Source organism: Embiotoca jacksoni, unplaced genomic scaffold, assembly GCF_022577435.1.
Source record: "Embiotoca jacksoni isolate LCO1_2020_lvr unplaced genomic scaffold, fEmbJac1.0.p SCAF_15, whole genome shotgun sequence".
Classification (NCBI taxonomy): Eukaryota; Metazoa; Chordata; class Actinopteri; family Embiotocidae; genus Embiotoca; species Embiotoca jacksoni.
Window position 1 is genome coordinate 3,907,955 of NW_027185285.1, and position 21,298 is coordinate 3,929,252.

The 21,298-nt window shown below is 43.7% G+C and overlaps 2 protein-coding genes and 1 long non-coding RNA gene across 3 annotated transcripts in view; 2 read left to right on the forward strand and 1 right to left on the reverse strand.

The window, feature by feature from the left end:
* kcnt2b (potassium sodium-activated channel subfamily T member 2b) overlaps window positions 1-14,633 on the forward strand; it is a 38,830-nt gene extending 24,197 nt beyond the window's left edge. Inside the window, 17 exon segments of the mRNA XM_069148923.1 lie at window positions 4,357-4,465; window positions 4,623-4,679; window positions 6,562-6,714; window positions 6,795-7,048; window positions 7,625-7,949; window positions 8,030-8,135; window positions 8,215-8,387; window positions 8,844-8,915; window positions 9,057-9,191; window positions 9,280-9,391; window positions 10,110-10,211; window positions 10,328-10,411; window positions 10,501-10,629; window positions 11,329-11,514; window positions 11,516-11,675; window positions 12,709-12,793; window positions 12,893-14,633. Of these exon segments, the coding sequence (XP_069005024.1) occupies window positions 4,357-4,465; window positions 4,623-4,679; window positions 6,562-6,714; window positions 6,795-7,048; window positions 7,625-7,949; window positions 8,030-8,135; window positions 8,215-8,387; window positions 8,844-8,915; window positions 9,057-9,191; window positions 9,280-9,391; window positions 10,110-10,211; window positions 10,328-10,411; window positions 10,501-10,629; window positions 11,329-11,514; window positions 11,516-11,675; window positions 12,709-12,793; window positions 12,893-13,010 (2,360 nt within the window). The 3' untranslated portion in view covers window positions 13,011-14,633.
* Window positions 14,634-15,549: 916 nt separating this feature from the next.
* On the forward strand, window positions 15,550-18,102 carry LOC138197914 (uncharacterized). Its single transcript, XR_011178238.1, has 3 exons — window positions 15,550-16,470; window positions 16,634-16,822; window positions 16,978-18,102. It is a non-coding gene; the product is annotated as an uncharacterized lncRNA (long non-coding RNA).
* On the reverse strand, window positions 18,064-21,108 carry LOC138197906 (E3 ubiquitin-protein ligase TRIM39-like). The gene is made up of 6 exons (XM_069148933.1): window positions 20,514-21,108; window positions 20,190-20,285; window positions 19,385-19,615; window positions 19,283-19,305; window positions 19,080-19,198; window positions 18,064-18,792 (listed from the first exon to the last, which is right to left on the reverse strand). Exons 1-6 carry the CDS (start codon window positions 21,057-21,059, stop codon window positions 18,233-18,235), a joined length of 1,575 nt encoding a protein of 524 aa, XP_069005034.1. The 5' UTR covers window positions 21,060-21,108; the 3' UTR covers window positions 18,064-18,232.
* Between the last annotated feature and the right edge of the window lie 190 nt (window positions 21,109-21,298).

The window sequence follows — 21,298 nt, forward strand, 5'->3', positions numbered from 1 at the left end:
GTGAAAGAAGAGGACAAACTCTCTCTCACCCTCTCTCTCTCTCTCTCTCTCTCTCTCTCTCTCTCTCTCTCTTTCTCTCTCACACATATCTCTGCAGAGAGCCCTGAAGAACATCAAACTCAATTCTAGCTCGCCGCCCTCATCCCAGCTGTCTCTATCAATGATTAACGTTTTACTTTGCTACCTTGGCAAAGAAAATCCCATTCTTTTGATGAGTTCTGCTGTCGTGCTAACCCGGCAGATGAGCTCTCCCCGCAGGCAATCTTCAATCTTCGTGCAGTGCTGTTTAAACACCACTCGGATTCACAGTCAGACTGCGGGCTTTGTTTTTAAAAAGGCAGGAATTGTCAGGGCCATAAGATAAATTCATGTAGCCTCCATCCATTATCACCCTTTCTACAGTATGTGATGAGCTGTGGGGTAGTTCTCCTCCTGCTCTGGATGTCTGACAGCTGTGTCATGTATGTGAATGACTTTGATGTGTTACACCACATCAATGTTTGACATGTTGAAATGTCCTCTTCGTTCATTTTGAAATATTAATCTGTGATGTGGATATTGGTTTTTTTTTTTTAAATAGTTGTGCATTCACTGACGTGCTGAATACATAACGCCTGCTAGGACTGTAGTGGTATTTTAAGTTACCACCCTTAAACACTGCGAATAAAGCAAAGCTCCTAACAAATTGAGTTTAATGCCTCACTAATCCTGAAGTCACACAAGATTCAGGGAGCACCAGCGTGCAGCCACATGGGTATTACTGTAAGTACAGATGCCGTGTTTTGACACCGCTCGGAATATACTTGCTAAGTGATGGTGTGGGAGGCATTAATGAGCAAGAGATACAAGATTTAATTTGATCTGCAAAAATAGCTTAATAGCACTTCGGGGTTCATTAGATAAGATATGTCAGTATGAGGATGCAGCTGGGCAGGAGACCCCGACGTGTTTGAGGAACCAAGCACAATGCGATGCAGAGATTCCCTTGATTATTTTTCCAGTTTTTATGTTTTGAACAACAATAACCAGTCGCCCTCCTGAGCTCGGCTTATTTTAGCTGCTCGCTCCCAGCTGCCTTGTACGAAATAATAACGACCTACTGCTTTAATTAGCTCAACCGGTGGGCCTGTGATCAGGTCGTAATTGTACTTTTGCAGGGGGTGCAAATAACCACATATACACACACACACACACATACATACATATATGGACACACAGCTTCAATGCCTGTCTGTGAAAAAAAGTAAGAAGAAGAGAAAGAGAGAGAGAGAGAGAGAGAGAGAGAGAGAGAGAGAGAGAGAGTGTGTGTGTGTGTGTGTGTGTGTGTGTGTGTGTGTGTTCAGAGTGTCGAGGGCAGTAATTGGTTTCTCTGCTGTTCTGGGTTCAGACCCCGGAGGGATGGAGGACAGGAACGAGGGCTGTGGTGTAGGGTAAGCAGAGAAGATGGGAAGTGAAAGGGATCACAGTGGTGAAGAGAGGTACAAGAAGGACATTGGAAATTGAATAGTGGAATAACAAAAAAAGAATCAATCTGATGTGTAGCCATGTCTGTTCTTTGGGAGTTAGGGATGTGTGTTACAGACAGAGAGAGAGGAAAGTGTGCGTAACAGTAAAGAAAGCTGTTCATCCATAGAAACAACATCAATGTTTTTGTCGAGCTTCAGATGGCCATTGCTCTATAAAAGCTTCCCCTTTGAAATTAATTCACGGGCTGAATAGCAAGAGGCTACTGTGTGTTTGTGTGTGAGCTGCATTATGATGTGCTGCTCTGGGCCTAAAGAACATTGGCACTTGAACAGAAGATTCACAATCGTCGGTTTTTAATTGTCGCGCCTCTCATTTGCTCAGCCTCAGGTACACACGCACACCTCGCTGATTCAGTACATTTGCACCTTAGCTCTGACGTTTGCCACCAATTATTTCCTAATACACAGCACAAATTGTGCTTTTTTGGACCAAGTTCAGCACTATTGCTAAATAAGGCCGCCCTAATATCCCTGTGTGGTCATCACTGAAGATAATGCAATCAAGAATTACACAGCGGGTAGAAATGGATGCTGCCGGGGCACGATGTACTAATTGGTCTCCACAAACATTTATCGTCTATTGCTTTTTCCTTTCAAAGAGGAGGCTGTGCTGCAACAGGTAAACGGCATCTGTGTTTGTTCAGTTTGGTTTGGCTGGCTCATGTGCACGGCTATGTTAGTGTTCGATGATGTGAGTGAAAGGTGGTTCAATAAAGCTCGCCCTGAATTACGGGCCTGTTGCTATGGGTCTTCCTGCGTGTCACAACCCGGCTCAGCAGCCAGGACAAAGAGAGAGATGCAGGATGAAGACCAACAAATGAATCGTTTATTTTAGCAAAAACATTAAAATTACACAAAAGCAAAGGGGAAAAACCCCGAGGTTTGGCAATCAGTATAATTAGTGATGAAAGTGTGTGTGGATGTGTGAACAGTGTGTTGTTCAGATGTGTTGAGTGGCAGAAAGCAAACACAGATATGCAGGAGAGAAGAGCTTGGACTGAGGAAGAACGGGGGATTTATAGTGTGGAAAACAAGTGGCAACCCATGGTGACGTCACACGTTTTATTGTGAACTGCTGTTTTGAATCCTCCAGTCTGGCCTTTTGGCCATCGTCATCTTGGTTTAGACGTGACCATATTTGGACAAGCTGGGGAGGGATGAAGGGTGAATCTGACTTGATCTCACTTAATCTGTGTTCCGAATGGTGTATTTCCCTTTGTACCCGCACATACAGTACTCTCACATCTTAGTACGCTGATTTGTGTAGTTCTCAAGTGTCACACTGCTGTTCTGCACTTACCGGAAATAACCGTAGCATTTGAATGCATCAAAATTAACGTGTTTTTGTGTACTCTGTTTAACGCACATAACAAACACATTGATGGCTCCTGTCCAACAGCAGTATGATGGTATTTAATGAAGAATAAACACTTTTGTTCCCTGTTCTGCAACAGCTGCAGCTTCCTCAGCCATAAAAAAAAAATACGAAACTACGGCTTTATCGCACCCTTCTGGATAATAAGTGTTACTGCTTAAGTACGCCATTTGGAACACAGCATGAGAACCCAAGTACACTGTACTATGCCCACTTGTACCGGAAAGCTGACTGCACCCCAGACATGTCAATTAAACCAGACACGCTCCCCAAACATACCTTTCTTTTTTTTAGGCCTTATATCTTATTAATCATGGAATTACTTTCCAGAAGCACCACCAGAATACTGATAAGAAGGACGGAACTGAGCTAATGACACCGTAATGACTTGTAGAAAAAAATGTACTGACTTTATATTTCATGAGAGAAGTTGAACCTTTTTGAATGCGAGTCTATTGGAGCCTCAGGTCTTTTGGAGCCAGCCCCTAGTGGCCTTCAGTGGTATTGTACTTTAAGGCATTTCTGGATTGGCTTCACTTTTTAGAACTGGAGACTACCTCCATTTTTATATACTATCTATAGGATAATGGGAGGCTCAGGTGCCTCCCATTATCCTGATGGTCTGATCCGTCCACCTCCAATAGCACAGAACTAGAACAAGCAGACCATCCCACTATCTCCTCCAAAACCTGAGCTTTGACATAAAATTGATCCCATTTTTGTAAACAGGGAATGCATCTAAACAGTGAATGTTTGACATGACTGCCTGTTTGATACATATGTGTTAGACAAACATCAAGTAACATTTAGACATTTTCCAACATGAGGTAGTGACATTTAATTGGGTGCGTGCTTGTGTTTTGGTGTTAAGAATCGAGCTACAGAAACACTGTCTTGTGAGTGAAATACATGAAACATTTTGTGTGTTCGCAGTAAACAACAGCTGTGTCTTTCATTTGCAATGAGTCCCAATGGAACTTTTTAGTTTAATATCTTGAGTAACTTGTGTAATTATTGCAGAAAAGTATGTTGCTTGATCATGTTTTTTCAGATGTTGTTTTTCAGTGCTGTGAGCTTGATGAGACATTAATTATTTAACAAAATCAACATAACTAAATTAACTTAATTATTGCCAGTTAGTCACTGCTTACAGCTTCCTAAATATGAAAGTTTTCCACTATTTTATAATGTCGTTTATTGAACATGTTTGCATGAAGGATTGATAAAAGTCCTATTTGGAGCACCGCAGTTTACCTCTATATTTTTTATTTGTTTTCAATATTATTTTTTGTGTGGGATTTTGGTTGATTGACCCTTTGAGGGTCTTCATCGATCTACGGCCGTGACTCTGACCCTTCGATGAAGTTAACTCCTGGGTTGATGATGTGACACATCAGCTTTTATAAAGAACAATGTTTGTGCTCTGCAGAGGAATGAATGTCCCTGTGTCTGCAGATCACGTGGTGTGTGAAGAGGAGTTTAAGTATGCCATGCTGGCTTTAAACTGTGTGTGCCCCGGTACCTCAACTCTCATCACTCTATTGATCCACTCCTCTAGAGGACAGTGAGTTCATTTTCTTCCTCTCTATCAATCTTTCTGTTCAACTGGCAACACTACTGTATATTTGACTTTTACAATCAAATCCACAGTAGATATAACCAACAGAAAACTCTTGCTTCTTTTCCCCTCACTGTCTTTCATCTTTTTATATTTTACGAAGAACTGCGCCCCAGGAGGCCTTCAAACAACGTGTCGGAGCCTTTCAAGCCCTCAACAGGTAGGATGCATATTATCTATATTACCACTCTCATTCTGTGATGCAATTGTGCTCAATATTCACCCACATCATCGAGCTGTGCTGTGCGGAGATTTTGTAAAACACAATTAGGGTGCGTGTCATTTATGATGATCATAATAGTGAATTTTTGATGTTCAAAAGACATGTTGTATTGTTTGAAATATCTAAGTTCAAATACCCAGAAATCCTTGGATGTGACATCAGTAAACTGCACACAGCATGATCATGTATGTGAAGCTTTTGTCAAGTTTATTTATATAGCACATTTCTGATAACAAAGCAATCCATAGCACTTTATATAAAACATAAAAGACATCAAGACAAAATGTCAAAGCGACCGATGGAAATTTCAAAGTTTAAAAATAGGAAATACAATCGTAAAAGTTACAGTGCAGAGGAAGCAATGACAATTTTTTTGATTTGTTAAAAGCCCAAGGCAAACAAAATGGTCCTCAGTCTTGATTTAAAACAACTGAGAGTTGCAGAAGACCTGCAGGTGTCAGCGAGTTTGTTCCTGATGTGTGGAGCATAAAAGCTGAACGCTGCTTCTCCATGTTTAGTTGTTTGTTTGGGGACAGAAAGCAGACCGTTTGCAGATGACACGAGGGGTCTGAATGGTTCATATCGTAGAACGTTGGCCTCTAAACCATTCAGTGCTTTAAAACACTAACAGCATTCTGAAATAAATTATTTGACTGACAGGAAACCAGTGTAAAGATCTAAGAACTGGAGCAATGTGATCTACTTTTTCAGTACTGGTGAAGACACGAGCAGCATCGTACTGAATCAGCTGATCGATTTTAAGATAGATCTGTACACATGCCATTACAGTAGTCCCGTTTTTCCAAATCCTGCTAAGAAATAAGTCCTTTAATCTTTGATATGTTCTTAAGCTGATGACTCTGTAATAAACCATGATTCCCAGACTGGTTTGTAGCTGACTTGTAATTGTTCTGCCTCGTTTCCAAAAACAATCACTTCAGTTTTATCTGAATTCTGGCGCATCCAGTCGGAGCTTTGTTCAATGCACTTACTCGGAGCTTGTAGGGGATTATAGTTGATGATTGTGTAAATTTGCGTGTCATCTTCATGATCATGGAAATTTTTTTTATTCAAATCTATAAAAATAGGCAACAGATGAAATGATATCAGTAGATATTCCTTGAATTTGATAAAATGTGTATATACAGTCGCTCCACCTCTGAAGATTAAAGGTTTGTTTCACTGTGTACACAAGGGACTAAAATAAACATAATTTGTCGATTATAACACATTTTTAGATTTTATGAAAATATATGTATTTATTTGTAAAAAAAAAAAAAATACTAAATGAGCCACTTCAGTACTGATGACTGATGAGTTCAGCATTCAAGCATTAAGTATGTTTGCCATTTGGTTTATTGGTTGTGACAATGCCACATGACGAGGACTTGTCCTCCTCCTCTCTTGCCTTGCACTTCGTTCCTGTAAAGTACAAAGTTGCTTTAACACTTGTTTGTATAATGCAGTCTTTGTATCAGGCCACCCACATTCACACTGCCCCCACACCCTCCCTGCTGTCACCTCTTTAGCCTCCGCGTCTAATGCCACATCCCCCTGAGAGAACTGTTGTCCTCTTAACTGTGTGAATGTGTATATCTGCGACCTGTTGTTTAGACAGGCTGAGTGTTCTTGCCTATTCCCGTGTGCTGATTGAAGTATTGATCAGCAGCTCTGACAGAGATGTAAGATGTTACCTCTGCAACCTTGATGGAAAATCTTCCCATGTGGCCCAGGTGCTGAGCTGGATGCTGTGTTTGACATGTTTTAAAGGTCACTCTCTCCCAACATGACCAGTCAATCCTGGTTTTTTTTGTCTTAGGGAGGGCGGTGCGTGCTCGGCGGACCAGTGGCACCGGACCTATCGGCGCTGCTCAGCCAATGAGGTGCATCACATCCGCCTGGAAGAAAGTAAATTCTTTGGAGAATACCAGGGCAAGAGTTTCACTTTTGCCTCCTTTCATGCTCATAAAAAGTAAGTAAAAAAAAAACATCCAAAAATAAAAACCCACCAAACTGCACAGTCCAGAGTTGACTTAGTCGGTGCCCTTGCAGGTATGGAGTGTGTCTAATCGGCGTGCGCAGACTGGACACCACCAACATCCTCTTAAATCCTGGTCCATGCCACATCATGGGGGCCTCTGACATATGCTTTTACATCAATATCTCCAAAGAGGAGAATTCGGCATTTGTCAGGGGCCAGAGGGAGCCATCGTGGGGCAGAACAGGAGGAAATGCCAGGGGAGTGCCACAAACCATCTACCACGGACTCACCCGCCTGCCAGTCCACAGTATCATCGCCAGCATGGGTCAGTCAAATGGGCACAGCACAAAGACTGTGTAACATTTATACACTGACCTTCTACTTTGCAGTTTCTGTGTTTGTCAAATATGCAAACCTGTTATGGAACTATCTTAGACAGCAGCACAGTCACAGCTGTCACAATTATGCAGTTTTCACATTTAAAACCTATCTTGGGATACCAAAGAATGTTCACAGCTTTGCAGAGGAATTAACATGTATCTGATTATAAGTCACATTTGATAAGAGCAACTGCCAAATGAGCTGAAATGTCAGAGACTGTGGTTTTACAAACACTCCACCTAGTGGACAAAATGAAACTGTCCAGCTCTGGTTTTCTCAATGAGCTCAGTGCTGCCAGGTATCTGTGCAACAGCCTCTTTGTATGTTTGAATTCAGAGTTTGATTGTCACTGTGGCTCAAACTAAATGCAACGTAAAGCCACTCTGTCTTAACACACCTGGTTCAGAAGCTTTCTTGCCTGTGATTAAACCATCTTCTGTTGTAATATGAATTGTGTGTGTGTGTGTGTGTGTGTGTGTGTGTGTGTGTGTGTGTGTGTGTGTGTGTGTGTGTTTTTCAGGTACGGTGGCCATCGACCTGCAGGACTCCAGCGACAGCAGCCCAGAAGGCCAGGACCCGGGAAGCACAGGGCTCTGCAGTGGAAAGGGAAGCAGAAACAGCTCCAGGATGGAGATGGGGGGCGCTAACACCTTGGCTCTGCCTGCCATGGGCGAGTCAGCGGAGGAGAGGCGACACAGTATCGCCCCCGTCCTGGAGCTAGTAGATGGTGTGAACAACCCCACCTTTGACCTCTTGGGGGACCAGTCAGAGGACGAGACGGGAGAAGAGGGCAAGGAGGACAGTGACAAAGATGAAAGCGCCCACTGGTGGGGTCGACACTGCGAGTGAGTACGGTGTTTGAACGTGTGAACATGGGTTTGTTGAAATAAATGAGATCGGAGGTAAATGTGGGCCTGTGCTGCAGGTGGGCGAAGGGATACCCGCTAAACTCTCCGTACATCGGCAGCTCACCTGCTTTGTGCCACCTTCTGCAAGAAAAGATACCTTTCTGCTGCCTGCGCATGGACAAGGTAAGGAACCTAAACAACTCCATCTTTACTTTACAAATTGCCACCGTTCACTACGACCGTTGTGCTTCTTCTCTGCTAGGCGTGTCACCACAGCCCTTTTGAGGATGCCCGCTCCTACGGCTTCAAAAACAAACTGATCATTGTGTCTGCGGAGAGTGCAGGAAATGGTCTGTACAACTTCATTGTGCCTCTACGGGCCTACTACCGACCCAGGAAGGAGCTCAACCCCATTGTCCTGCTGCTGGAGAGTGTGTGAGGACAACATCTGTATTATCTGTTTTGATGCAAAGGCTGTTATTGTAAGCTTGCTCCAAACTGAAGTAGGTTACCTGTTGATATTGCCCGTAATTGTTGCGGTGAGCAGGACAGCTGCGCTACAAATCTAGCTTGCACGAGATGGTTAAACGGCTCCGTCCTTAAATAGCAAGTGGAGGAGAAAAACAGAGCTATTTAAGGTCACACTAAACATGATTTGTGAAACGTTGAACGCTTTCAGGACAATGTGCTCCACAGTCCTGTGTGTGGCTGGTACCCAATCGCTGTCAGCCAAATGAGAGTGGAATCCAATAAAAAGGCAATAAAATGCTGAGTCACTCCTGTGTAGTGCTGTTATTTTCAGCGTTCTCAACAGGCAGTTTGGCTGTGTTGTATAGTAGTGAGGGGGGGTCAGCCTCCCTCTCAAGTCTATTTGTGTTTTGATTGGTTCAGACCTGAAGCAGACTTCCTGGAGGCAATCTGTTGGTTTCCCATGGTGTTCTACACAGTGGGCTCCATCGACAAGTAAGACCAAATCGCCAAACTGGTTTTATTATTTATGTTCATCTTTTGCTATCTTTATGTATTGATGAACTTCTTTCACTCTCTTTGATTTATTCTTACTCTTCTTCCCTTTGCCTCTTCTCTCTCTCTCTCGCTCCACAGTCTGGACAGCTTGCTGCGATGCGGAGTCACTTTTGCCGACACCATGGTGGTGGTTGACAAGGAGAGCTCCATGATTGCAGAGGAGGACTACATGGCCGATGCGAAGACCATCGTCAACGTCCAGACCCTGTTCAGGTCTGCTTTGCCCAAACTTGTTCTGCAACAATCTCACAGACTCACCTGAAGTGAATGTTCCTTCTGTCTCTGTGCTTCTTCCTCTCAGACTGTTTCCAGGTCTTAGCATCATCACAGAGCTCACACATCCAGCCAACATGCGCTTCATGCAGTTTAAAGTCAAAGACCACTACTCCCTGGCTCTGTCCAAACTAGAGAAGGTAAAATCATCTCGACTTTAAAACCTCTCCTTTTTTTTTTACTGTCATTTCCCTTCAGCCAGACTTCAAAACAAAACAATGTCAGAAACACAACAGACAGTCTTCATTTGATATTCTCAGTGAATTTTAAGGACCACTGGTGTTATCATGAAAAACTGCAGAGATCTTTTGCGCCCTTTTTTTTTAATAAATTAACTGATAGTAGCCTCTGGTTTTTGTTCCTTTCACTCTGGTTGCCTTTTTTAATAGCTGTTGTTGTTGCTCTCCGTGTTGCGGGTAATGATTCTCCTCATGGGCATCAATAACATGTATCAACAAAGCAGCAAATTAGTTACTGCTTGCCATCCCATCTTAAAATGAATGTGTAAATGCGGGAATAACAATATTATGAGAGCAGGATTGCCTCACGGTAGGAAGGACTTTTTGTGGGTTTCCAGCCTTTTTTTTTCTGATTCGGCTCTGCATGTCGGGGCTTTTCTGGTTTAATCCCACATTACATGCAAAACAGATGCAGTAGGAAGTCTCATTTGGCCCTGAGAGTGAATGTCAGTCCTGTTGCCTTCGTCCCAGTGCATGCTGGGAAAAGGCTTCAGTCCACAATAGAAATCTGTTTTTTAAAAAGATGACAGTGCTTACAGAGTTATCTCTTCATCTGATCACCTCATGGATCGGCGTAATCTGAAAAGGGCTATGCGTGTCTGTGTGCTTTGATCGGCAGAAGGAGAGGGAGAAGGGGTCGAACCTGGTCTTCATGTTCCGCTTGCCCTTCGCAGCTGGGAAGGTGTTCAGTGTTAGCATGCTGGACACTCTCCTCTACCAGGTTTCTGAAAAAAACACTCTCACTGACTAACAACAATCACAATCCTCCTCCTTAGTGGCGTAAAATGCCAAATGTGTTGTATTTCTGCTGACTTGTCTGTTATGTTGTGCTGCCAGTCATTTGTGAAGGACTACATGATCTCCATCGCCAGGCTGCTGCTTGGTTTAGACTCCATGCCTGGCTCAGGCTTCCTCTGTGCTGTGAGTGGCCGAACACAAGCAGCTTGAAGTCAGTCTGTTTGGACTATGAAGCGCCTCCGAGGCTGAGCAATGTTTTGTTTGTTTTCTAGATGAAAATCACAGAAGACGACCTGTGGATCCGCACCTACGGGAGGCTCTACCAGAAACTATGCTCCTCCACTGGAGACATCCCCATAGGCATCTACCGTACAGAGGCACAAAAGTTTCCTGTCTCTGAGGTCAGCTGCTTCTCTCTCTGTTTTATATCTAAAGATTCACTGGTTGAAGTCGAAACCCCTTCCAGCAGGCTGGCAGGGCTCAAAATAGAAAGAGAAGAAAGACTACCAGGTTCATTAAATTCTCAAGAATACATTTTTGGGATTATGAGAGATTCTACGTATTGGATTTTCTCAAGTGTAAAATCTCTTACTGTCTTGCTTCCAGTCCAATCATAAAATTACAATGAGATCCAAAAAGAGAAGCACTTCCCTAAATCCTAATCCAATTAGTGCATGTTTGGCAACAAATAAATGCAAAGTTATGAAAATGCGGGTAGACGTGATGACGGGCAGATCTTATTTGAATTTATGACAGAAGACAGACATATAAATATAAGAGAAATAACTTGAATCAAATTTACATATTTAACATGATGAAGTGAAAACTGACAGCTGTGACAGTGTGGAAGTGGCATAATTTTTTTTTTTTTTTACAGAAAACAAGAGGCAGGATGGTTTTGATGGTTACACAAACAACACTTCAAACTGATTATTATACACAGAGTGCATCTCATTCATCATTAATTTCCAAGCTGATAAGAAAGTATGAACTCCTCTGAATTTTGAGGAGCAGAACCAGCCCTGCTGCAGAACTGATTTGGTTGATTATACCAGATAAGGAAATGAAAGTGTGAGCGTGTGCGCTTATCTGTGTCTCAGTCCCAGGTATCTATCACGGTCGAGGACTACGAGGACACCAGAGAGCCCAGAGAGCCTCTGCTGTCCCGGACCGCCGCCCACCGTAACTCCACCTCCTCGGAGCCCATCTCCACCTCGTCCCACTCGTCGGACCACCCGCTGCTCAGGAGGAAGAGCATGCAGTGGGCACGGCGCCTGAGCAGGAAGGGGGGGTCGCAGTTCCAGTGGGGCCAAAGGGGGCCCGGGCAGCGCGGCAGAGAGGATCAGCCAGCAGAGACTGAACCTGTTCAGGCGCTCGGAGAGGCAGGAACTCAACGCCCTGGTGCAAACGAGGATGAAGCACCTGGGCCTTTCTCCGACTGGATTCAGTAAGTCTTACAGCAAGTTGTGTCGGAACACAAGTCGTCCTGATTCTGACTACAGATTTATACTTTTCAATGGTGCAATGCAACAAAATACACATATCCGCGTGCATGTCCAAGAAGATTTAAGCATTTTTCCTTTCCCGAAGTAGCTCCATTGATGCCACGCTTTATACTTTTCTACTACATTTCAGACGTAAATATTGTACTTCTTACTCCACTGCATGTATCTGACAGCTGGAATCACTTTACAAATTAAATATATTCTTCAAACATAAATATTGTTTTCAAAGTTTCTTTAAGAAATTAGCTGAGTCTACTTGGATCCCCTTGGCACATTTCAGATCTATGGATAATTATGAATTATTCAAAAGCAAATATTTGGGGGAAATTACAAACAATATTACAAATTTGAGCAACATAATTTAGCTTTTCTGTCCCATTAAGCCTCTTACAAGCCCTCGGATTTAAGTTGTGGCCCACAGAACCAAGCTTTAAAACCTAACCGAGTTTAAATACGTCAGATTTTGCACCACCAGGACCAACTATAACAAAATACTATTATGCACATTCATGCACTCTGCAGTAGTCAAAATTTAAAAAAGGGACATCTAATCACCCTTACAAAAAAACAAAAACACATCAATTTAACATGTGAAAACTCATTAGATCACGTGACCACATGACGTGTGACACATGTATTTTGCCCGTGAGAATGTGGTTTTGGAACATTTTCACGGTGTAATGTGTGAATCCATGTGAAAACCTTTCCACATATTTTCACCACGTTATTATATGTTGCAACATGTGGTAAACATTTGTCATACATGTGATCGCGTGTGTCCTATGTGGGAAACATGGGAGATTTCTGTGTTTTTTTTCTTCTTGTGTCCATTTTTATCTAAATTCATCTTCCTGTTGTGTGACTCACTGTAACGTTTCCTCCATTCTGTGTATACAGATGTAGCACAGCCTGCTGCTGTATATCCTGTTCCTATTTTATTTCCTGTCTCACTAACCTCGTCTCTTCCTGTGTCAGATGGGATGACAGACCAGGGGAACAGACTGTCATACATCCTCATCAACCCTTCTCCAGACACCAGACTGGAGCTCCATGATGTTGTGTGAGTACACAGCACCACATATAATTGGCGGCACTGTGAAATACACACACGTGAAAACTGCCAATATTAGAGGGATCTATTTTCTGCCGCCGTCTGCAGGTACCTGATCAGGCCAGACCCCCTCTCCCTGGTACCCAATCAGGGGAGCAACAGGAAGTGCAGTGCTGGGCTCTCAGAGAGCCACAGGTCCGATACGCAGGACAGCACCCATCTGTGAGAGACACGCAAAAAAAGACTAATATACTGTCAAAACAGAGAGAGGAGAAGAAACAACAACAACAACAACAACAACAACAACACTATCAAGCTAGAGAAGCTAAAATTCACAAAACAGTGAGAGAGAAAGGAAAACGGACAGATGGCACATAGCCCTCGAAATTTCTCCTCGTTCAGTCTCAGTGAACTCGGAGGTGCGACACATGCATGGACCTTTTCTATAACAACGGGAATGTTTTATTTATGCACCTTCCTATTTTCAAAGCGGAGAGCTGCGGACACAGAAGTGCATTTAATTAAAAGATGTATGTATTTATATCAGTGTTTGTGCATGTTATGTACTGCATCATGTACTGTGTGTGTGTGTGTGTGTGTGTGTGTGTGTGTGTGTGTGTGTGTGTGTGTGTGTGTACGCGTGCGTGGGAGGGTGGCTGGATGAATATGTTTGTGCGCTTATGGATTCAGAGCAAGACACTTTTTTTTTTTTAATCATTTTATGCAGCCAAAGGAACCTGCTGCCAAATGAAAGTGAAGGGATGTGTTGTTGTGTCCGTCTCTGTGTCGTAGGTGTGTTCCATCACCACTTTAATGTTGTTTGGCGTATTTGAAAGAGACGCTACAGTCTACACACCCCAGTTTGGTTTTTCTTTTTCTTTAGTTTTTTTTTGGTCATCACACTTCCTTTCTGAAACTTTCTACCTGTCGCTCACACTGTCAGACACACACACACACACACACACACACACACACACACACACACACACACACACACACACACACACACTCATCGCACGTTCACCAGCAGCGGAGGAATCCAAAGAGCACCCGTGTCATGAACAGACATAATTAGACAGCGAGCTTACATCGTCACGGCAGGGCATTCAGTCACACTGCTGTCAGAAGTATGTCTTTTTCTTCGGGTCCCTTTCAACAAACCTGACCTGAAGTTCATCGTTCGCCTGATTTCTTTTCTTAAAGGCCCGCCCTCTCCGCATGCTTGTATTGACACGCATGTTAGAGATGCAGGAGATGGACACAAGAACAGGAATATATACTGTAACATAATAGCATTCAGTACAATAGCCCTGCAATAAAAACAACCTTTGTGAAGCTCATAATGCAACATTTTTAAAAGCCGTGTCGTTTAAGTTCTCAGTTTTGAAGTTGAATTATAAGCTTCACAATTAAGTATTAGCTGTATTTATTGCACACTGCTATAAATATCCACTTTAACAAGTAATTAGTTTGCTAATGTAGATTTAAATCTGTAATATAATTTGGTTTTCAGTAAGAAAATAGTCAGATTTCTCTGAAAAATGCACCATTCTTATCAGTCTGCACAGCCTAGCTTGAGTTGTTTAAACAAATGTGAGGTTTTGTTCTATTATATTCAAATAAAATTATTTGTTACTGTGGACATTTATGCTGTTTATTTATCAAGGATTTGCAAGCCTCTGTAAATCTTTTGCGCGATAATTCAGAATGTGCCGTTTCGCATAGAAATGGTGTGCAGCCATGTGGTGGGGATGCAAATTGGCATCCCTGCCAACACCACTGCTGTAGCTTTAGTGCCATTATACCAGATGAAAATATGTATATATTAAAGTTAGTCCATATAGCTTGTCATCTGTTTTGGTGTCAGTTTGTGCAGCTGTAAGTGATATCTCTTCAGAGAATTTGACCCAATGGATTAATATGTTTAGTCGTACAACTGTACATAAAACTACTTGTGTTTGTAGCCAAGAACAGCCGTGCTTGCAATAAAAAAAAATAAAAAAAAAATTATACTGTTAGCTCGAGATCGCGAGTTAATGATTTTGTTATCTGCAGAAAACAAAGCTCGAGAGTACGAGGTAAATTAACCTATCAAAAACAAGCCAATTTATTACATATCAGTAGTAGTGGAGGAGCAGGTCCTCTGCTTAAGTTCATGTAAAAATACCTGTAATAATACTCCACTAAAACAGAGTAGTCCTGCATTGATAATGCTACGTATTATCAGCAAAATGTACTAAACATTTTAAAAAGTGCAGAATGCAGAAAAATCCCCCTGTTAGTGACACTATTATAACTTTTCAGATTAGTAGCCTATAGCTGACGCACGTGTAAGTAGAATTTTTAAGTTGGTCAGAGTGGAGCTACATACTGTAGAATTTGTGAAGTAACAGTACAAAGCATAAACTTTTCCTCTGAATTATTGGAAATTCAGCAGAAATTGGGCTTTTATTTTTTCATGATAACAACATAAATTCACTCGTTATCACGAGAAAATTTGATATTTAACTCGAGGGGCCCTTTCTCAGTTTCTATTGAAATACTGTCTCGTATTTTTAAAAAAAGCACAGCCGTTCTCGGCTTCTGTCGAAAATACTTTTTGTTTGCTCAGTGTTACAGGTTGTTTATCTCGAAATATGGAGATAACAGAGCTTGTTTTCTCGAGATAATGATATAACTAACACGTCTTCAGATAATGGCGTAAAAAATTAGAATCGCAAGCACAGTCTTTCTCTGCTTCTGTTCTTTGGTGTGGTCTATTGAGCTCGCATACCAGAGCTTTTTTTTTTTTTTTTTTTTTTTTTTTGCTTTGATACATCAACACTGTGAAACACTAAGTGGCTCTAATTGATCCACTGTAATGTCCCCAGGTTCATCAAGGACCACTCAGTACTGCTAACGTGTTACAAGTCTTAATCAGGCAAAGTCTAGCATGACCTTTCATGTGTGTGCTGTTAGTTATGTTTCCATGGACAAAATAGAGAGTGTGTTTTTAAGTGGAGGTCAGCTTCCAGGGCAATTTCTTTACATTCATACTATTTGCCTTCGTTGCTTTGCACTGTCATTCTCAGGGTTTAGAAAAACCTACAAAATCTACATGTCATAATTATTACCACATTTGCTTCTTTCATTTGCTATCATGAGTTGTGTCTTTGCCTGCTGGAGGTTATTTTATGGAAAGCCCAGTTTACACCCGTCACAGTGACCTGAAGTACACGTGTACGTGTACACACACACACACACACACACACACCGATATGAGAGCATGGGTGTGGCCAGGCTGCAGACTAAACACTCAACTGAGGCTGAATCCAACAGCTCAGCCTCAAACTGTGCAGACTGAGTCAGAGGAAATGGCGGCTCAGCCAGTCAGCCGCAGGCTTATCACAAGAGCCAACAGAGGCCTGAGCGTGGAGGAGGCCCCCCACCACCCAATGAGAAAACTGATCAACTGTTGCATGGACCCAGGGCTGAGGTGAGAGCCTACACTTCCTTTACCTAAATTGTGGACTGTTCAAATGTTAAACAATGATCTTGCGAAGTACAAAGTTGCAGAGACTGATACGACAGAACGGAAGCAAAAATCCTTTGCAGCTTCTGAATAATGAAACTGTTTCCCCTGTATTTACAGGCGTCGCAAATATTGGCAAAGAAGAATCTAACATCGTTCCCCGTCATTCATCTTGGTAAGAGCTCTGTGTTTTTCTGTTATAGTGTAATAAACCCTTCGTCCTGCTCATATGTCCATTCCTGGCCACACAGGCCTCTCCTCTCCAGTTGTTCTGATATTTATCTGACTGTGTGGTATTGACCACCACTGATGCGCCACTTTCTTTCTCTCTCTGTCAGACGCCACCGACCTTTGTAGCATAAATCAGTGCGCCCAGCAGGTGGGCCCTCTGGTGCGGACAGGGGGCGATGAACCTGCTGATTAACAACGCAGGGTTCCCTGAGCCAGCGACACCCTGCAGGACACCAGTCCCGAGGACACGCAGGATACCTTCAACAGCGCCGTCACGGGGTCCTGCGAAGATCAAAGTAAGAGCAGAGAAGGATTGTCACATTTGAAACTGTGAACTTCAAAACTGCTTCAAATAAGAGAAAGTACAATGAAAGTTTTCCGTTTCCTCCTGCTGACTTTTTCTATTCCTCTTTGTGGTCATCGATATCCGGTTCTTCGTCACCTTGAACAGAAGTCATAAAAGAGTCGGATGTCTTCTTCCCTCTCATCTCCTACATCAACAAGGTAAGTAACAATCTGCTGACACTTAATCGAGGGAAATATCCAGCTATAACCTCAACGGTCCCCTCCTTTTCCCACCACTCCTCTCCTCCTGGGCTTCAGAGGAGCTGAAGAAGGATGAGATCCTGTTTTCAGGGCTGCACCCTGGCTGGCAGCGCACGGACATGGGTGGAGAGGAGGTGAGGCAGCAAGTTTCCACTGACCTCCAGGATTCCTCCATAAAGGATACGAGGAAACAATGTAGAGGAACCCGAGTCAGCCCTGAATGAGAGTTTACTTTCTTAATCGAGAAGCACGTTAACGTTGTAATCTTTTATACACAACGGTTGAGTGTTTGTGCATCACAGTGCGGTTTCTAAAAAATAGCAAAGACACAGTTGGACGAGTTATTGTTCAATCAACACAAACCAGAGAGAAAAACTAAGAAAGTGTTCTCGTGGGGATAAATCGTGTTACAAAACAGGCTTCATTCACGAAGAAGGATTTTATTTGCAGCTCAGAACCGATTTTGAGTTTCACACCTTATGCTGGTATCAGATAGTTACCCCGCCTTAGATATTCAAAACAATTAGGTTACACAGAGCGCGATGATCACGTTAGAGAGATCCCAAGAAAATACACAATCACATTTATTTCTCAATTAAAATATGGGTCAAATGTGAAACTGTCCCTGGTCAGGAGTGGGTTTTTTTGTGTTTTTTTTACTGTTCAGACTACAATTTAAAAACAGATCCGAGTCATACCTGAGGAGGAAACAAAAACGTAGATCAGGACTATTCATATCACGAAGAACCAGTGAGCTGGCCTTCAGGTAAAAGTGACAATAATTGTGCTCTTGTGTAAGATGTCGTATTAACTGCGCGCTTGTGACCACCAGGGGGAGGTTGATGTCCAGGAGAGTGGTGCAGAGGATGCTTACTGTGGTGGCATCCCTGACTGAGGAGAAGAGAGGAGCCTTCCCGGATTATGAGGGCAGGTTCGTCACCTGGTTGCTTTAAAACAGCCACTTTGTGCTTCGTAGACTGCAGTCAATCACTAACGGAATCCAAGTGAAATAAAGTCCTTATTGTTGTAATTACTCTGCTTGTATCCTGCTCATTTTACTCACAAACATGCACCGATATCATCGGGGTTAAATGGTTGATTCACACCTGGGCGATTGCTTAAATTTGAAATACGCTGATGTCCTATGTAAGCATTTGAAATCACCACGTGGCACTGTTCCACACAGCCACCTTGACGGGGCAGATTTGAAGAGGGTTGGGATTGTTTCCGTTGATGTTTGCTCCGGGGCAGAAGAAGGGGTACATCTTCTCGGTGAAGAAGTCAGTAAAAGTGTAGATGGGCTTCATGCTGCCAGGACTGGAGAAGGTCACCTCCCCGGAGTCGTAGTCCAGCTGCACACGGACTCGAGTCAGCTCGCCCTCCAGGTGCAGCGGGGTGCTGGGCCTCGTCATGGCCGCGTACTCGCCCTCGTAGTGCGAGATCATCCAAAAGCCGCCCTCGGGGCAGCCCGAGATGTGGCCTTTCCTGTCAATGGACTCCTTGACCACCCCCAGCATCCAGTCCACCTTGTCACCCACCTCCACCTCCCAGGCGTGGCGGCCTGAAGTGAAGCCTTCCGAGCCCAGCACAAACACAAAGTGGCCAAAACGTTCGGGATTGTCCGGGAGCTGCTGCAGGGATCCACCATTGGCCACGCTGGTCAGGTCTGAGGAGAGAGACAACCAGGAGTAGGCAGTGTTGGGGTCCAGGGTGATGGATGCTGGAAGGCAAAGAGGATAAGAGATGGTGATTTAGTGATGTAGGCAAAAGAGGGAATGAATTCCACTCAAAACTCACGGCATATTGCTTTATTTACGCAGAAGATTTTTTTTTTATTTTTTTTTTTAAATCCTTCACTGACCCGATTAAAAACAACACTCCAGTGAGGATCGACCGCACAGCAGTCATCCTCAGGGTCAAACTATTGATTGAGTGAAATAACTACACCGAACTGTTTTATAAAATTACACTACACGTGTTTCACACGAGAGTCAAGTGAGTGCTCACTGTACTGAACCAGCTCCGCCATCTTCTCCCACACATGGTACTTGAGGGAACTGACATGCTTGGCCACATTTACAAGAGCACCCGACACTTTTACTGGATCCTTCTGTGGGAGCTGAGCTCTGTAGGAGGAAAATGACAAGAAGGAGTCAACCAGTACTGAACATTTACTAAGGTGAAGATTATAGAGCAGAAGATTTTCCTACCTTTTCTTTGTGTTGGCATAATTCTGAAAGAAGACGACAAACGATTATAAACTGTGTGCTGTCTGATCAGGTGGTTTCAGAGAGGAAAAACATTTTACTCACCTGAAGGAAAAGAGCGTCGCTGGATGCGAGCTCGTTTTCAATGGCGATGACGGCATGAGAGAAGGTGAGGATATCCCTGGTGATGCTCTCGGACTTCTTCTTCACCAGCTCTCTCTTGTCCTCGTCCTCCTGCTGCAGGACGGCCAGTCGAGCGTCCTCCTCCCTCTGGAGAAACTCCCGGAGCTGCTCAAACTGCTCCCTGATCTGCTTCTCTGTGGCCCGAGTCTGGTTCTGGACACGCATGGAAATATGGATCAACACGGAAACACATTGAACATACTGATAACGAGCTGTAGTCTGTTGTTGTAGTCTACTTATACTGCCTTATCTTCAGTGCCTTGTTTTATATACGCCTCCTTAGCCAAAAATAAATTAAAAGAATAATTTATTTTAGTTAGATTTAAACTCACCTGTACATCTTAAAAAAGTAAATCCACCAAATATTTTGTACATTAAATAACCATAAAACAAAAAAAAGTAAAAACATCATTAGCCTGTTATGACTGTAATTTCCTCACTGCCTTCTTTGGCATCTTTAAAACACTCACCTGTTGGATTTAATCTCCCTTTTCTAGTTTTGCGTCTAAAATATCCTTTACTACAGTTGAAACACTGAATTACTGACACGGTAGCTCTAAATGCTCTCGTCCAGTCCGAGAACTTCATCCTGAAAACAAGGCAGCTTTCCTGACACCTCGGCTGACGTGTTTACACACCAACAGCGCACGGCTCCGCTTCGGTCACAGTCACGTCAGCGGTCATGCAGGTACTCTGGTGTTTCGTGGATCTGTGTGTTTGTTGATACCTTGATGTGCACAGTTGTGTCATCACACTCCTGCTTGGCTTCATACAGGCGACGCAGGTTTGTCTTCAGAGGACTCAGCTCTTTCTTCAGCTCTGCCTGTAGAGGTGAGGGTGGAGAAACTGCCATGAATGTCACAGGACATCCAGCATGCAGTCATATTGAGTGTAACTTGCTGCTGCTGAAGTCTTAAAGCAGTAACCTGACATTTAAAAAATAAATAAATTAAAATAAATAAATTTTAAAAAAAGTGGATTGTAACGCGAGAAGCTTTCCGTGCATTCCCACGGGCGACTGTGAACATGTTGATAAACGGGAGCACAGTACCTTGAGATCCGGAACCGCTTCGTCCAGGGGACACACTCGGTGTCCCTGGTGCTTCTTGGAGGTGTGACACACACAGCACAGGACTTCAAAGTCATCCAGACAGAAGAGCTTCAGCACTTCCTCGTGTGTGGTGCACTTCACCTCCACTTTCCCCGCTTCCTCCCTCGTCTCATCACCCCCAGCAGCTGTGCCAGTCGCGGCTGCCCTGCGCCCCTGCTCCCTCAGGAAGGTGTCGGACACGTTCTTCAGGGCCAGGCTGACCGTGGGCTCCGACAGGGAGCACTTCCTCCTGCAGATGGGACACTCGCGCCTCGCCCTCTTCTTGTTCCAGAACTGCTGAAGACAGGCCCGGCAGAAGCTGTGGCTGCACTTGAGCACCACGGGGTCCCTGAAGATCTCGCAGCAGACGGGACAGGAGAGCTCCTCTTCCAGCATGGAGCCTGAGCTTGAGGAAACGGCCCGCGGACGAACGGGTGAAGTCGCCTTCGGGCTCTGGAAGAAGGAGAGTTTCCCAGGCTGGGAGGAAGCTCGAGGGCGCAGTGCCATGGCGGGTTCCTGTTGTGGGGAGAGCTGAGCAGTCTGTTAGGAAGTAGAAGTGCTCTCCAGGGAGTCCACAGAGTAATCTGGGAACACTTTCTAAGCAACCAGGGTTATAGATCAACAGGGACTTGAAGAACTGGTTCACTTCTAGTAAATAAAGGACATGTGATCACCCCTCATCTGCCAGCCACAGCAGGACTTTAGGAAACAGGACGGACTCCGAAACTCCTGCATGTTTCTCTTTC